The sequence below is a fragment of the Pyrgilauda ruficollis genome, unplaced genomic scaffold, assembly GCF_017590135.1.
Source record: "Pyrgilauda ruficollis isolate IOZ18807 unplaced genomic scaffold, ASM1759013v1 scaffold16, whole genome shotgun sequence".
NCBI lineage: Eukaryota > Metazoa > Chordata > Aves > Passeriformes > Passeridae > Pyrgilauda > Pyrgilauda ruficollis.
The window spans coordinates 1,383,305-1,399,637 of record NW_024514764.1 but is presented as its reverse complement, the minus strand read 5'-3'; the positions used below and the strand labels follow the sequence as shown (position 1 = coordinate 1,399,637).

Here is a 16,333-nt window from a genome sequence, read left to right as displayed (position 1 = left end):
ACTGCTCTTTCAACTTATCACTAAATTTCCTACACATTCTTCAATTTCTCTTAATTTCCATTGCAATAAAAACTCCTTAAGACACAAATTTTCTGCCTTTTAGCCTAAAATGACCAGCTTTTACATGCTTGTTATGTCATGTGTTTACAATACATTTAATGCTAAAAGATTTATTTTTAGCTGGCTCAGTAAAATAGCTGGTTGCTGGAGTTGTTGTCATAGCAGCAATCTTAACAGATAGGCTGATCCTATTTAGCTTTTGCAGCCAACGAGCGGCCGTTAGGCAACAGTTTGACAGTTCTGCAGCATTTTTCTAAAGATGGAAATTGTGCTGGTGGTGGTGAATTTTTTTTGGCCCAACTCTAAAATATTTCTTTCTGTAGGTGTGTGGAGTTCGATTCAACATTTTCCCCTAACAACTTATGATAACTTTGAATACACAAGATGTGAGATTCAGAATTTGAGTCTTAATTTGTAGGAGCTTGAAAATAAATTACATGGTGCAACATATTGCAAGCTGCTTTGAGGGTTTTTTTAAAAAAGCCAAAAGTATTCTGAGAGAAAAATGCCAGACTAGGGAACAAGATTGTGCATCATTTATTCAGCAGTAATTTTAAGTTGTGGCAGACTGGGCAAATATTACTGAAGAATTTTGTGGGTTGTTTTTGATGAAATGCACTGCCTGGGTTAGATGATATCTTAGGATTTTAGTAATCCCAGTTCTTATTTTTTTTTTTTTTTAGTACGAAAAGGGTCCTTCTATATTGACAAGCAAAGAAATAGTATTTTCAGATTAGGCTGTAAATCAGACATACCTCTAAGTGTTCTTTGTAGCTCTAAGCTGTTACAGAAGTTCAGTTGCCCACAGACAAGGTCTGAATGCAGTTCTGAGATGAAAAGTGAATTTATTGTAAGGAATTTCTCCTGTCTGTAACTTCCAGTCAGATGGTGTTGAACCTAAATTACTTTCAATGTGGTTGAGTGAAAGACTTACTCTCAAGACTCTCTTAAGTCTCTTATTAAACAGAGCAATTAAAATTATTGAGGTACTTTAGTTTAATGTGAAGAGATGAGTTTGGATGCTGTTGGCTTAGAGTGCTTCAAATATGATTAAGAGTTAAAAAGTCTATTTAACCTTCCAGTGACTTTTTTTAGTCCTTAAGACTCACTTGTTAAAATATATTGCTGTCACAGACTGTCATATCCAGGGGTGTGTGCTTATTAATTAACAATGAATCAAGGCAACTTTCCTCAGACCTGCCCATTCTGGCTAGTTTTGGGGAATAGTTCAGCCCATTGCTTTCAGCTCCTGGTCCAAAGCCAGTCTCAGAATGGCAAAGGCAACTTCTGTAACTCTGGCTGGTATGGGTTTGATACTATGCCACTGTTCTTTGGACTAATGTAGAAAAATCTAATGAGGGAATCGGGCAGAATCTCCCAGCAGAGAAATGGAATATCATATACCCACACATATTTTAATGTTCAAGTTATATCACAGCTTTTGAGACCATCAAGGAGGTCGGTGCTGTAAAAAGCAGAGTTTTTGCCATGGTCCCACCACCCAACTCCTGCCTCTTCCAGTTAAGCTCCCTGCTGGGCAGCTCCTTTCCCTGGGTTCTGGTGTTCATCTGAATCATCAGACCTGCTCCTTGACAGGACTTGGAAGTCTGTTGGACAAATGGAGGAGTTTTCCCTGTTTGTCCAGCTGCTGGTTTTGCACATGAGGACAGAACAATTTCCCTGCTGTTGTGCAGCATTCCAGAGTGAAAGGGAAGGGCGGTCGTGAGAGCTGTGCCCGGTTACCTGGGCTGGGGGATGCTTCTGGCACTCACCATCTGTGTCTGTTTTGCTGTTTCAGGCAAAGTCGTGCATTTGTCATATGTGTGGTGCCCACCTGAACAGACTCCACTCTTGCCTCTACTGTGTCTTCTTTGGCTGTTTTACAAAGAAACATATTCACGAGCACGCGAAGACAAAGCGACACAATTTAGGTGAGTTCTCATCATCCTCTGTGTTATCCCTGTCCATTCCAGGCCAGTAAAGTGACATTTTCTTGTAGTTACCTCATTAGGCAGAGAGATCATTTTATTTGGGGGTTGGGTTAGTTTAGTGGTGTTTTTCTAAACTTGGTGCTTAAACTTCCATTGCATCACTGTTAAGTTTATCTTCACAGCTTAAAATTTCCTTAGTATCTTGGTATTTATGAATTAATGTTATAAATAAAAATGTGAGGAGGCAGTGTTTTGGGTTTTTTTCCCTAAGTGTTAAAAATGATTGGTTTGATGCCTGGAACTAGAACATTTATTTCAGTGAACTTTTTTTTTCAGGAGGTCATGTTCACTTCTTTTATTGCTGAGGAAAACACCCATCATTTCTACCACAAAGAAGGCTAATCAAGTAGCAATCAGAATTATTTAAACTGCTGAAGTTTGGAGGCGGGGGGAGTTTCTTCATTTTTCTCTGTTGGCTTCTTTTTTCTGTTGGGGTCAGTAACCTAAGTAGTAACAAAACAGTTTAATTCATATGGAGTACCTTTCCCTCAACAGTCTCATAAAATGCTGTTTTCAAGGCCAACAAGTTCTTCTGTTCTGTCAGCTTTGGTGCTATTTCATGTTCAAAACCAAAAGCCTTTGGTTTTGTTTCAAATTACCTATTGCTTATAGTTCAGAACATTTTTGAGTTATAATATAAAATCCTGATCTATGTTAAAATTCTGTTTTAAAATGGATGGATGTAATTTTTCTCCAAATTGAAATACATTCTTAGTGGAGTGATGCAAGAAACAGGAAAAAAAAGGCATTATTTCATGGCATAAATTTCCTCTTGACCAGCGTGGCCACCATTCCTAATTTAATTTATACTAAAGTGCTTATGGAACAAACTGTCTTTATTTTCCATGAAGACAGAGAAGCTCCAGAAGGCCAACAGAGCTGTGTACTCCTGTGCTTAAGAAATGGGTGTGTAAGTTTACTATTTATGGAAAAGATTATTTAAACCAGAAGATCGTTATAGTTTCTTCCTCCATATGTGTCAAGAAAGAAAAAGATGAGGCTCAGTAGTGGTATAGTTTAAGTTTGTAAATGTCTTGAAAAATAGAATACTGGAAAATAGTACTGAAAATTCCATCATGGTGTGGCTGAGAGCTCTGGGACTGCTCAGCTCACAGGAGAGGCTCAGGAGAACCTCATGAATGGGTCCAAATACCTGAAAGAGGGGTTAAAAAAGTGCCCTGGGCTCTTCCAGTGGTGCCCAGGAGGCAAGGAGGACAAAGTGAAATACAGGAAGTTGTGTCTGATTGTCACACAATTGTGAGGGTGACCAAGGCCTGGAACAAGTTGCCCTGAGAGGCTGTAGAGGGTCTGTCCCCAAATATATCCAGAATGTCTCTGGACATGAGCCTGGGCAGCCTGGATGTGCTGGATGGCCCTGCTGGAGCAGAGGGTGGACAGGGTGACCCCAGAGGTCCCTACCAACCTCGGCCATTCTTTGAGAACTGAAAATAGCAACCCAACCTGTGTGATATCTTCTAGTTGGTTTTTTGCAGAGTGTGATCTCAAAGAGCTTTTAATGCCAATTCATTAGCTGAATTTTTTTTTGGAATCTTTACCAACATGGAAGTGCAAATTATTTGAGGTAAACTTGAATTTCTGGTAAAAGGGGTGTGTGGGTGTGTGTATATATATATATAAAAAAAACAACCTTTTGTGCTAATACAAGTTTATGGCCACATTTAAGGTTTAAAAAATACTGTGCTAAATTGAGACTGTTGACAGTATTTACCTGTTTATCTGTAGACACTTTGTAAACACTGTAATATTTTTACCACTAAACTCACCATATTTATGGAAAACCTTTTAAAAAAGCTTTATAATTGCACACATTCTCAGCTGCTGTTTATGTATTTGGGAAGCTTAAATTCAGGTTATTTTTTCTGCAAGACAGAATTTGCTGTTGTCTGCTGTGGTGAATTAGCTTGTTTCCTTAAAGGAAAACCAAAACTGGATGGTGGAGGAGGGAGATTCTTAAAGATGCTCTTGTTAGGGACTGTTGTGGTTATTGTCCTGGTATTAGACAATTAAAGCTGTGTCAGAAAAGGTATGTCCCAAAAGGAATAGCCTTTAGATAAAAAGGGCAAGAGTTAATTAAGCCAAAACACTTAATATTTAACTGAATCATCCCAAAAAGGATTCTTCTGCAGCTAAATATAAATTACTTGGTGCACAAATACTCATAATGTGAAGATTGTGCAAGTGACTGCTTGATTTCTAGTTTTGGAGATTCCTTTCTCTGTTTTTTTAATGTATATTTTGGTGTTTAATTTCCAGCTGCATGTAAAATGAGCATTAAAAATATTCTTGTACTTTTACTAGTGCTTTTGGTTGCTTTTCCTGCTGCAGTTTTAGTTGGGAAAATAACATCTGATAGGCAAAAACAAGTTAAGTGCTTTGAAATTTCAAAACGAAGAGGAATTATTTTAAAGCACTTGGTGACTTTTTGCTGAGCCAACATCAGTCTCCATGGAGACAGGCAGGAGCTGCACTCTTAATCACAGTTGTAAGAAATACCCTGGATTTCAGCTGTAACAGCTGTCTGAGCATGGCAGGGATGTGTTTGCAGCTCTCTGCTGTCTTTCAGGAGGCTCCAGCATCATATTCCAGACTGGTTTTAAATACATCCCTTGCTATCTCTGCCTGCCTGAACCATCTAAATTAGGCATTCACAATCTGACTTCACAGTGATACCTGTGCTCTTGAATCTGCCTCCCTGTTCAATGTATATTAATAATGCTGGACTTAATTTAATGTATTCTGTGAGTTGTGGATGTGGGTGACGGGTAGGTGAGGTAAGATCCAGCTGTAGGAGCTGCTTTTTTTCATCTCTGCGTTGCTCAGTCCCTCTCAGTCAGCCTTCAGGAAAGTCTGATACTCCCACTGGGCTCTGTGTGTCTTTTGTGAGGAGCTGTGAAATGGTGAGAGCAAAGTCCTTACTGAGCTCCTCTGGGATTTTTCGTGTTTTTGATCCTGTCAGACGTTTCCTTTTCCCCGCCTGTAGGAACCTGAAAATATTTAACTTTTCTTATTGAAACTTGTATGAGTCTCAATATCATCATCATACTTCACTTTTCCAGTTCTAATGTGTCTGTTTCTGGTGCCAGCCCTTTGGATTACGGCAGTTGGTTGTGCTAATAACTTGCATTCATAGTTAATACTTCCATGACTTCTATTTTGTGCTTCTTAACCTCCTGTTCAACACAGAGCTGATATTGTTACTTGAGAGTTAAATTCAGGGACTCCAAAACTTCTTTTCTGATTGGTGTTACTTGTCTGCCTCTTTAGTGGTTGGAGTTTTACTCTTGGTGCTATTGCCTATTTGCTAAGTAACTTGAAATCCTTCTGGAGCTATTTTGATTATCCTAAATGAATGTGTGCCATCAACATACTCTGTCATCTTCCTAAATAATCCTTCCAAATCAGGTTCAGCACCTGGAGAATCTGCTGGTGGATTCTATCCTTGTAAAAATTGATGGTCTCTTCCTTATCTTTTCTACAGCTGCTCAGTGAAGGAAAATACACAGTAACTTAGTCCCAGAGTAGCAGCAGCAGGAAGATGTCTGTGAACAGTAGCTCTAAAAGAGAAGAGAGGTTGCTACTATAAGGTTCATCTCAAAACTGCAGCAGTGATTAATTTATCAGTTTCCTGATTTGGACTGAAAATTCCTGGGCAGACACCAGATGAAATTTAGTATTCTTTCTGAGTGAATATTTTCTGTTGTTTTTTTTTGATACACATACACCTGTAGCTGCATAAAAACCCACTGCTATAGGGCTTACAATCCATGTATTTCTGAATGGGGTCAAGGAGCTGGAATTAATATTCCACTCATAACAACTTAACATAAAACGGTTTGACACACTGTGGTTCCTGTAAATTAACAGGTAAAAGCACATTTTCTATCTAGATTCCTCAGGGACACGAGGACATTTTTTCTTCATCTTATCTTTCCTGGCTTGGATTCATATGGAGTTGTAGGATGATATTCTAAACCATCACAGAGTGTACAGCACAGGGGCTGCCCATTTGGCTCCTGGTGTTAAGTGCTTTGCAGGATAGTATTGGGTGCTTGCCATGTTTGGATTGCAGGCAAAATGAATTAAAACATTAAAATTCTAGATCCATATGGGGCCAGTAGGCATCTTGGAGACTTCAGAGCCACAAAAACACTTCTCACCTGTTGGCTGCTGGTTTGAAAAAATAAGAAAAAGCAGCACTTAATGGAATAGTTCTACCTCGAGTATTAGGAGAATATACTGAATGTGAGAGGGAAGGATAATGCTTGACTATGACTACAGTTTTTAATGTGGATTAAAAGATTATGGCAACAGAAGGAAGTTTTGGGTTTGTTTTTGTTTGGTTTTTTTTTTTCCCCTGACAGTAAATACCTGGAAGTTTTGGGTTTGTTTTTGTTTGTTTTTTTTTTGTTTTTTTGTTTTTTTCCTGACAGTAAATACCTGGAGTTCTCAATGGTTGGATCATAATTTAGCAGGAGTAGTCCCTTTTCCACCTCTTTTCCTCCCTTCTTACCAGTTCAGGAATTCTGACCTGTGGTACAGATTCCAGGTGCCAGGAAATCAGGAGGAAGGCAGTCAGATGCCTTCTTTGTGCTCATAGATCAGAGACAAGATCCAGTGGAGAACTGGCTGAAGTTTAACAAATCACTTCTTGGGAACCTGAGCCAATTACCTGGAATGGGTTTAATGATTAACACTCAAGTGAGAAATCAGGGAGCACGAATTAGCTTTGGATGTTGGCTTAAAATGGTCTGAAAGAATTGCCAATTTAGCCTCCTTTGTTACAGAAGTTGAAGGAAATGCAGGTTTCTTGCATAGAACACAGAGTGTGTTGATTTGAGGTTGATAACGTGCCAAGACTGAGTCTTAGAAATTCACAAAGGAATTAATTTCAGTGCAGGTAAAAACTGACCTGAATGCTGAGTTGCTGCTGGATGTTTTTTTTTTTTCTACTTGAGTGCACCCAGTGATCCAAGGGAGATGATACCACAACACGATTCACAAATATCTCCTATCTGATGAATGGTATCAAATATTATGGTGAAGTATCCCATTCCCAGCTGAGCAAAGTTAGTTCTTTTCACCTGGATCTTTCAAAAACTGAACATCCAAGGTTTTTTACCTGGATGAGATAGGCACACTCTGGAGGTGGCAGACTTCCCTGCTTTTGCTGTATTCCCATAATCTCTGGTCTCTAACATTTTCACAAGGACATCAGTGGATATTGTTGGAAAAGTAAGTACTTGGGCTTAACTAAAACACTTTACTTGGCTCCCAGATGCAGTTTGAAGACTTCTTGCTGCCAGATTTAAACTTTCACCCCAGAGATGTTGTTTTTTAAAACTTAGTGTTGCTTGCACCATAGATAAAGTTGTTGTTGTTCCTACATGATCTTCTGTGCTGCCTCCTTGTTTCTCCAGGCTGATAGTTTTATTTTTAAAAGAAAAATAAAATATATTTTCATTCCTCTCTTGGGTTGCAGCTGCTTATAATTTTGTATGTAAAGGAGTCCACAGAGATCAGACTTTAAAGGAGGGAAGGTTCTTGTCATCACAGAAGGTATAAAAGCAGAGAAAAATGTTACATTCCAAGAGGTCTTTTCATTCTTAAATTGTTCTGCCTGTGATCACCAAGTAGGTATTTTGAATTCCTAAACCAGGAATCTAGATTGATCAAATTTAATAAAATGACATTGTGATTCTTTTAAATTGCTTTTGGTTCTTCCTTGTGAAAAAAGGTAGATTTCTACTTGCTGTATATTTTATTTTCCAAGGATAATAAATTCTGTGTGTGCATTAAGCTAAAACTGAAGTTCACTGATTTCAGCCCCCTGTACCTTCCTGAGAGAAGGGTTGGAGTAGTTTTAGGAAAAGCAGATTCTGGAAGTTGGGAGTAGCAGCCATTCCACAGGAGCTCCCTAAAAGAGATGTTCATCGTGAGGAATGTGGGGCATCCTGGCAGACTTGGCAGTGAGTTATCCCAAAACACCTGGGCATTATTCTTAGGTTGGTAGTTCCCACACTTTTTATGAATTTGAGGCCTTTTTGTTAGTTTTGTGACCAAAATACCAAAACAAGTATCAGTGGTGAAGTTTGCTACGTGTGCATTCTCATGCTTTACTGTTGTATTTTTTATGGAATTTTCTGGCCAGATGTTTCAGTTTGGGATAGAGCTTTATGGCACTTCAGTTTAAAACAAAAAAAGGTTTAGCTTAACAGTGAGGTCAAATTTGTTTCATTTCCCCCCAGTCCTTTGAGGGAGAAAGTTTTGTGTGGACTTTGTCCTTTGGGTGTGGTGCACCTTCAGTCAGTGCAAGGGAATTGCTTACTTGGGAAGAGTTTCTGTCAGTAAAACCGTCCCTTCAGTGGTTCCTCTGTTCTTCTTCACCTCAAGACAGCCAGCATAAGAAAGTTGAAGTGTATTTCAAGGGAAAAAAATCAAATTACAATAACCTGAAACAATTAACTCCCAAACTTTCCTAGCGGACTTTTCCTGCACAGCTGTGTTCGGGTTCCACGAGAAAGTCCTGCCCTTCCTCCATGCTGTGGCCTGGCCTGTGTGGCTGCCTTGCCACTGGTGCTTGAGGTAATTTGTCCAAAACCCCTTGCAGTCATTAAAAAGACATTGGAAGTGTTGGCAATGTACAACTGCATTGTTCCCATAAGTGTGTTGGAGAGAGGATATTTCCTCAAGAGTCCTTAATCAGGTGCTGGACAATTACAGCTTTAACTCCACCAGTGTTTCTGTGAAACTTTCTGATCCTTTACACCAGAAATTCCTTCTGCTCTCTTGTTGGTTTAGATCTTGACATCTCTATTTCATAGCTCTGGCATGTAAATCCTCTGAGCATAGCTATGCCTACACATTCTGATGGTAAATTGTGACTATTAGTGCTCACAGAGTCCTTTTTATTCAATATTCTGCCAGCTCTCTTCTGTTATTTGGGGGCCTGTTGGTGGGATGTTTTAAAAGTATTTGGGTTTGTGTTTTAAGACCAATATTTTGGATTTTCTTCAGCTTTTTTTGTAGAAAACTCTGCAGAAGTGGTAATGTAGTAAGTAATGGAGTAAATATTGTAGAACTCTAATAATCTGTAAGTTGTGATACACCACTCCTGCAGTTGCATAGTGTTTCATTACTGATCCTCCACCATAGCTCACAGACTTGCCTCCTTTTGGGATATTCTGCTAAAGGAGTTTATGCAGTCCTCTGGGCATCAGGGAGAAGTATTCTGGTGTTGGGACATTACACAAGGTAATGAAAATCCTGAGTTTGTGACTTTACATGAGGTAACAGTCCTTATCTTCTTCCACAAACTGAGTGGTCCAGACAGGCAAAACAGAAGAACGGAGCACATCAGTAAGATGAAAACTGTTTAAAGTAATTTGGTTTAATGAATAATAGGAGAAATAACAAACAACAGACATAATAATTGAAAAGGTGATGTTAAAAAAGAGGAAGGAGAAAAAAAGCAGCTTACAACAGACTAAAGGAGAGGGACAGCAGGTTGTGAGGGGGTAGAGGCTGTGAAGGATGGAGGAGATGGGGTTAGAAAGGAACTTTACCAAAAACCCTCACCACAAGCACTGCCCCACTAACAGGGCAGCACAGAGACTTCACCTGGCTTTGCCTGCTGAGATCCATGGCAGAATTCCTGCTGCATGGCATGTGGTTTGGCTTATTGAGCACTTCAGAGTAATTCCATGCTGTTTCTTGCAGGCTGCCTAATGTGGTAATGGTTTCCTGTGTTTAAAACAAGTTTCTATTGCAGTAAGACTATGCTAATAATGCTATTATCTGGAAATAAAAGGAATTAAAAACAAAATAAATGAAAGATCTACACTTGAGGGAGAAGGGTGATGTATTTCTTAGCTGTTTGCTGTTGCAGTTTGTGTTTTAGTAAGATTTGTTAGTGCCCACAGATTTTAAACTTTCCTGTGATTGTGGCTTTTTTTCATATCTGTGTACTGAAAATCAGCAGTTTACTATGATTACTTTGCACTTTTTCCATGGTATATGTTGGAGTAAAATGACATTTCTCAGTTAGGTATTTATTTTGTTTCTTGGCTTTCTTTTGTTTAAGGTTGTGCAAGAAAAATATTTTTAACATTGGTCAGTGTTCATTTGTTTATTCTGAAAGGGTGTGCGAAATGAAAAATTGAGACAGAAGTAACCTGTGGAATAAACTACCCTGGAAAAGCTTTCCCCTGGAGAAATAGCTTTGAATTTGCAGTGCTGTCTTCTGTTTGAGCCTTCATTTGTATTTTAACTAGGTGCTTCCTAATTATGTTAATGGCTTTGAAGAGAAATGGCTGAAGTTTTAGGAAAAGACAGTTCAAACTCATGTATCAACTCTTACAGGGCTGGTTCTGTGTGCATTGTAGTCAGTCACTGTCCTGATGCCTCTTGGTAACTCAGGTGTTTGAAAGGTAAATTGTGGGTTACAAACAGCCTGAAGGCAGCACATGCTTTGTTGTCATGCACAGTTTTCTTGCTGTGCCAGAAGCAACTGAATAACTCACACTGAAACTGGAAAAATGTCTGGGTTTTTCTCTTTTTTTTTTTTTTTCCCTTCCAGATTCTAAGGTACAGATTTTTCTTCTTTTGTGGACTGCTTGGAAGAAGGAGTGCCTGACTTGGAAGCCTGCTTTAAAATGCCTTCTGGTTTATGAACTCACATCTTTTTTCCTCCTCCCCAACTTCCCTTCTGTTTTGCAGCCATAGACCTTTTGTATGGGGGTATATACTGCTTTATGTGTCAAGATTACATATACGACAAAGACATGGAACAAATTGCCAAAGAAGAACAACGAAAAGCTTGGAAATTACAAGGTTTGGTTTTCCTGCCTGAATTTCTTGTTTCTGTTTTTAATCATACCTGTCCCTCCCATTTGTTCAGTGGCAAAAAAAAAAAAAAAACCACTAAGGGGAAGAAAGAGCTCTTTAGAGAGAGTAGTGCAGGCTATGGGAGAGAGATGTTCTTCCTTTCCAGGAGTCAGACTGTGGGTTTAACACATGCACCACACCTAATTGTAGCAAAAATATTTTATCTTTAATTGCAAAAAAAAAATTACAGAAATATCTGACATTAATCCTGAAAAAAACGTGCATAATATCAAAAGTTAGATCTGTATTAGGTAGAGAATGTAACAGTCTGCTCCTTTAGGCTTATTTACGTGGTACAGGCTCTGTTCCCCTCACATGAAATGCCACCCTTGTGTGTGATTTTTTTTTAACTTTTTTTTTTTAAATAGATCATGCCAGCTTACTTACACACCTGTGCTTTCAGGGTACACGCACAGTATCTATGTAGAAATATTTACACACAAATATATGTACACACATTTGTTTTATTCAGTTTGCTTTCCCTAATTTTTTCTTTTTTAGCCTTCACCCCAACAGTGGTTTCTCACTACCAGTGTACAATGACAGGTAAGAGGCGTGGGCTGGCGACGCACCTCACTAACAAGCGTCCCTTTGCTGATTATCCTGCCATTTTAGACATGAATCACAGTTAAGAATGCCAGTTTGATCGTGCAAATCGTTTTCCTCTTGTTTGGATATGTTCCAATGATTGAATAATTGCAGCAGACTTGATTTCATATGCTCTTTCCTTGATAGAATTCCTCCAAAACATACCTTTTCTCTTTTTTGGTTTTTTTGTTTTGGTTTTGTGGGTTTGTTTTGGTTTTTTTTTTTATTTTGTTTGGAAAGGGAATATCATTTATTCTAAACTAAGTAGTTTGTAAGCATCAGTTTTTAAAGCTTGTCATCTTCCATTTCCAGTGGCCTCTGGGGGATATGTTTTCTTAAAGTGGGAAAGTCTGTATTTGAAGACAGATGACTTCTGTCTAGTAATGTCTCTTCTGGAATCCATGGCATCCTGTTTCAATGTGACAGCCTTAGTCAGGGCTGATATGACTTCAAACCATTCTTAACCTCATTTCCAATTTTAAAAATAGCAGCTAACATCGTATTAACGAGAGCTTTTCTGCTGGCTCAAAAGATAGCTGCCTTCACTTGGTTCCTACTACAGATGCCAGTCTGCTTCCTGCTTGTTCCCTGTCTGAGGGAAAGGAGTCAGAGGAAAGGAGGATAGTGAGTCCTAGAACAAGGAAATGCACCTTAAAATCTTTCAGCTCAAAGCACTGGTTTTCAAAGCAAGATAAAATGGGAATAGGTTTAAAAACCTTTCATCCAAGCTCTGTACCTATTCTAGAAACTCCTTCAGTATGAGTTTGGGGCACCAAATGAATCAGCTGCAACTACATAACAGATCTTTATTATGCCATAGAAGAGGAAACCTCCCCCAGTTCCTAACTTTTAAATATGCAGATTTAAAGAGTTATGTTATCTTAGTTATGTTGTCCTCGTCAATTGATACATTTGTGCCTTGTGGACTGAGATGCAGCCACTTTGTCCTGCCATGGACATCAGCCTGTTGTAGTTTATATTCCAGGGAATTACAGCTACAAGATTGTTCCTCTGGTCATCTTGGACCACAGAGTTGTGTAGAGAAGGTCAAAGAATCACCCAGAGGAACTGCCAGGCAGGAAGCCTCTGCACTGATTAACTGGCTATTGAATGGCATATTAAATATATATACACAAATGCATGTTTGTATGAATATGCACATTCCATCTTCTGTCCCTGGAGAACTCATCTGTAGTGACCAGTAAAGACAGAAAATGAAGGAATAGACAACAACACTTCAAATTGCTGGAGTCTGCAGTGTAGACCTTCTTTTTCTTCAAAGTCATGGCATAGGTTCTTTTTTATGTCTTTTTATTATGAAACCATGTGTTTCCTCAAAAATTTATCTAAGGAGTGAGAAATGTACATGGGAGAAATAATGGAGAATTATGTCTGGTTTTTACCTTCTCTCTCTGTTGTTCCAATCTCTGTGCTCCCTCCCTCTTGTCATCTGAAAGATTCCTTCTTGTTCAAAACTGAATGGCAAGAGGAGCACAAAGCCCAAACTCAACGTCTTGGGTTTATATTGCTACCACAGAGTTAATTTACCTCAGATCTTGTTGCCAACTTTAAGAACTTCAGAAGTTAATCCAGTCTGCAGAAACTGATTGGCTTAAAAACTGAAGGGTAAATGCAGTATATTTTGAAATTTCTTTCCACAGTGCTTGAAGGGTGTTAGTTTATACTGTAATAGATGCTCACATAACAACATGATGCCTGGAGAAAAAGAAAACAACAAAAAACAAACAAACTTTAAGAAAACCCCCAAATACCATGAGATTCATTTCATACCCCTGTAGTTTTAACTCCCAGTGTGCTGAGTTCCCCAGTCCAGCTGTAGTTCAGGGTTATGTGATGTAACTCTGAATGTTGCAACTTGGCCAGTATTTTTTCCTTTGGTATTGAATATTAATAACAGGGGAGGTGAGAATACACAGAGCCCTTTGTTTTAATTAATGTTTGAATTTTTGGGAGAGGAAAACTTGGAATTTGCTGAAGTTTAGCAGAGCAATGATTAGCAATGATTAAAATAGCAATGATTAAAAAAATTGTAACTTTTATAAACCTGAGCCTTCACTGCCTTTTCCTTCACTCATCTCTATGATGAATTCTCTAAGAAATGCCAATTCGAGTATTTCACCCAATAAAATAATTTCTTAGATGGAGATTTCACGTGCTGACTTGAATCTCTGACTATTTTATAGCAGCATTTTAAAAAATGACTAATTTTCACTTCTCTAACACTTCGTTAATTGTAAGTGGTGACCTGTGCATGGTTTGCAAATCTTTGTTTAAGATAGTTTATATTGGAGTTTTTGGCATGCTTGTGAGTGTTATTAAACCTTTTTATTAAACCTCTTTCCTTTTGTCTTTTGCTTATTTTTTGTTGTAGTTTTTCATTTTTAAACATCAAACCATTCCTAATAAATGGCTCTGCCTTTTCCAAATTTTCAAGAGTAATATAACCTCAGCATTCCTGCTAAGTTATATAGCTGGAATGGAACACATTTTAATTTCTGTCTCTGACTTAATTTGTGCTCCTTCTAATGAAAGGCTTCTGCAAGAATGTTTTCTGTCTGGTTTGCTCTGTTTGTGGCATTAATTGCACATGGTGTTTTGTTTCCTTTCATTTCTTTTAAATTGAACAAATATTTGATTCACCCAGAATCCTTAAAAGTAATCCAGTCTGTCATGTTTAACCTTACTTAGAGTTGCTCTTGTGACATGCTTTAGTCCCATCCTCTACAGTATTTAAACTATATAATTATATATAGGTATATATAAATATATATGAATAGTGCTGCTGATATATGTGGAGCTATTGCATGCCTAAAGTGCACATGTATTTGCAGGTATGAATTTCATTGTATTTGACTTAAACCAGGACTTAAACATATCCAAGGGGGTATTTTTAAATTATTATCAGGGTTCATCACACTGACTGGCTGTGTTTGGCCATGTTTTAGCTGCAGTGAACCCAAACACAGGAATTTACGGCTGCACAATGCAATTGCTGCTACTAACACAGTGTTACCAATGAATTTATGTAAATTCCTAAGGGAGCATTACAAATATGACCAGGGTTGCTGGAGACATCCAGTGCCAAACCTGTTGGAAGCCAATGTTCCATCCCTGTGAAGTGTCCATCTGTGCATCTCCAAAGGGTCTCTGCAGACGTGCAGTGTGTCCAAAGCATTGCAGCTGTGTTATCTCATCACTCTCAGCCATTCCCTGCCTTTTCTGTTTTCCTGGGTGTGTAGCTTGATGCTAAACCTTGGATAAAGGAAAGGGATTCTGGTATTGTTCCTTAAGTTCCTTGCATAATCTGTTGTTGAATCAAATAAAGTGAGACATGGGTGTATTTGTGTAAATAAGAATTCTCTAGTCCTTGAGAATCTAAAAATGAGACCTATTACTAGAACCTGGAGGGTCAGTAGTAAATATGAATTGAACATTTTTGGGAGGGTAGTTTCTGACAAGCATAGCTATTTCTGAAAATGAAGATCAAAGAACTATTAAAATTTAATGTATATTATGCAGAATGTGTGAGCCTCCAGCTATATTTTTCTACTATCCTTTTCATATGTATGATTTATAATTTATTTTCTGTAGCAAAGCGCTGCTTCTGCTCCATGCATTCAGTGAAAAATAACTCTTAATTGACTTTAATTCTCAGTTTTAGAATAGACTGCTTGCCATCTTATAATTCTTTATTTTTAATGCCAAGATGCCTTTGTGACTCACAATAATTGACATTGCACAGCAATTTCTGTGCTACATAGAAAGCTGCAGCAGTATTGAGCTGGTCAGCACGTGAGTCTTCACTGTTGTGTTTTTCTTGTATCAGGTTTACACTGAACACAGCTCTGTGCTGATTTCAAATCTGGTCTCCATACTACTGACCTGACTCACTTCTACTGCACTTCCCTTTGAACAAAGTAAATTTACTGGAAATGCAGTGTTGGTCTTCAAAAAGAATAATGACAGATTTTAGCTCAGGAGAAAGAGTAGTTTAATATTTGGAGAGCTTTGATTGGTTGATGGAGGGAGGGTGGTGTTTAAACCTACTACTAATTTCATTTTTAGATAACATTAGATATGTCAACAAAGTGAATGTCAAAAATTAAAACTTTAATTTGTCTAATCCTTCATTAATAGTATAAAGAGAGGTCATTCTGTGTAATGGCATATACATGTAGTAACTGTTCAGTAAATTGAACTATTAAATTCTGCTGTTCTCTAAAGATTATCTGTCCATTAAGTTGGATCAGTTTAGATTTATTTAATAACTTGGCAAGTTCATCAATGCTGGTTGTGTCATTTAACCTCCTCTGAGCACAAAGAAATGTATTTTCGAGTAATAGCAAGTTTGTTCTTGTGCTGGAATTTCTTTTTTTTAACTGAAAGGAGGATTATAATCCAATAATGGGAAGTTTATTGGCCTAACTGTTCTTTATAAGTAAAGAAGTACTTTTGTTTTCTTATGTTAGTTCTTCGTTTGAAAATTTGGTGATACCTTTCCGAACCATGTTTTTTGAGAAGGGATAAAAAGCAATCAGTGTCCTTAACTGAAATTGAATCTAACCTAATGGACAGCATGTTGAAAGTTTTGACTTGAACAGAATTTTTAATCCTTTTACTAAAGAACTTCCTGAAACTTTGTTTTCATCTGCTTAGGCATTGGAGAGAAGTATTCAACATGGGAGCCGACCAAGAGAGAGTTAGAATTGCTACGACACAACCCCAAGCGAAGAAAAATAACCACAAACTGCACCATAGGTGAGTTCCAG

At 38.1% G+C, this 16,333-nt stretch overlaps 1 protein-coding gene across 1 annotated transcript in view; it reads left to right on the top strand.

Annotated features, from left to right (window-relative positions):
• Window positions 1-16,333, top strand: part of USP22 (ubiquitin specific peptidase 22) — a 90,014-nt gene that overhangs the window by 30,538 nt on the left and 43,143 nt on the right. Inside the window, exons 2-5 of the mRNA XM_041462531.1 lie at window positions 1,859-1,991; window positions 10,788-10,901; window positions 11,457-11,501; window positions 16,221-16,322. Coding sequence (XP_041318465.1) covers window positions 1,859-1,991; window positions 10,788-10,901; window positions 11,457-11,501; window positions 16,221-16,322 — 394 coding nt within the window. The remainder of the gene's footprint in view (window positions 1-1,858; window positions 1,992-10,787; window positions 10,902-11,456; window positions 11,502-16,220; window positions 16,323-16,333) is intronic.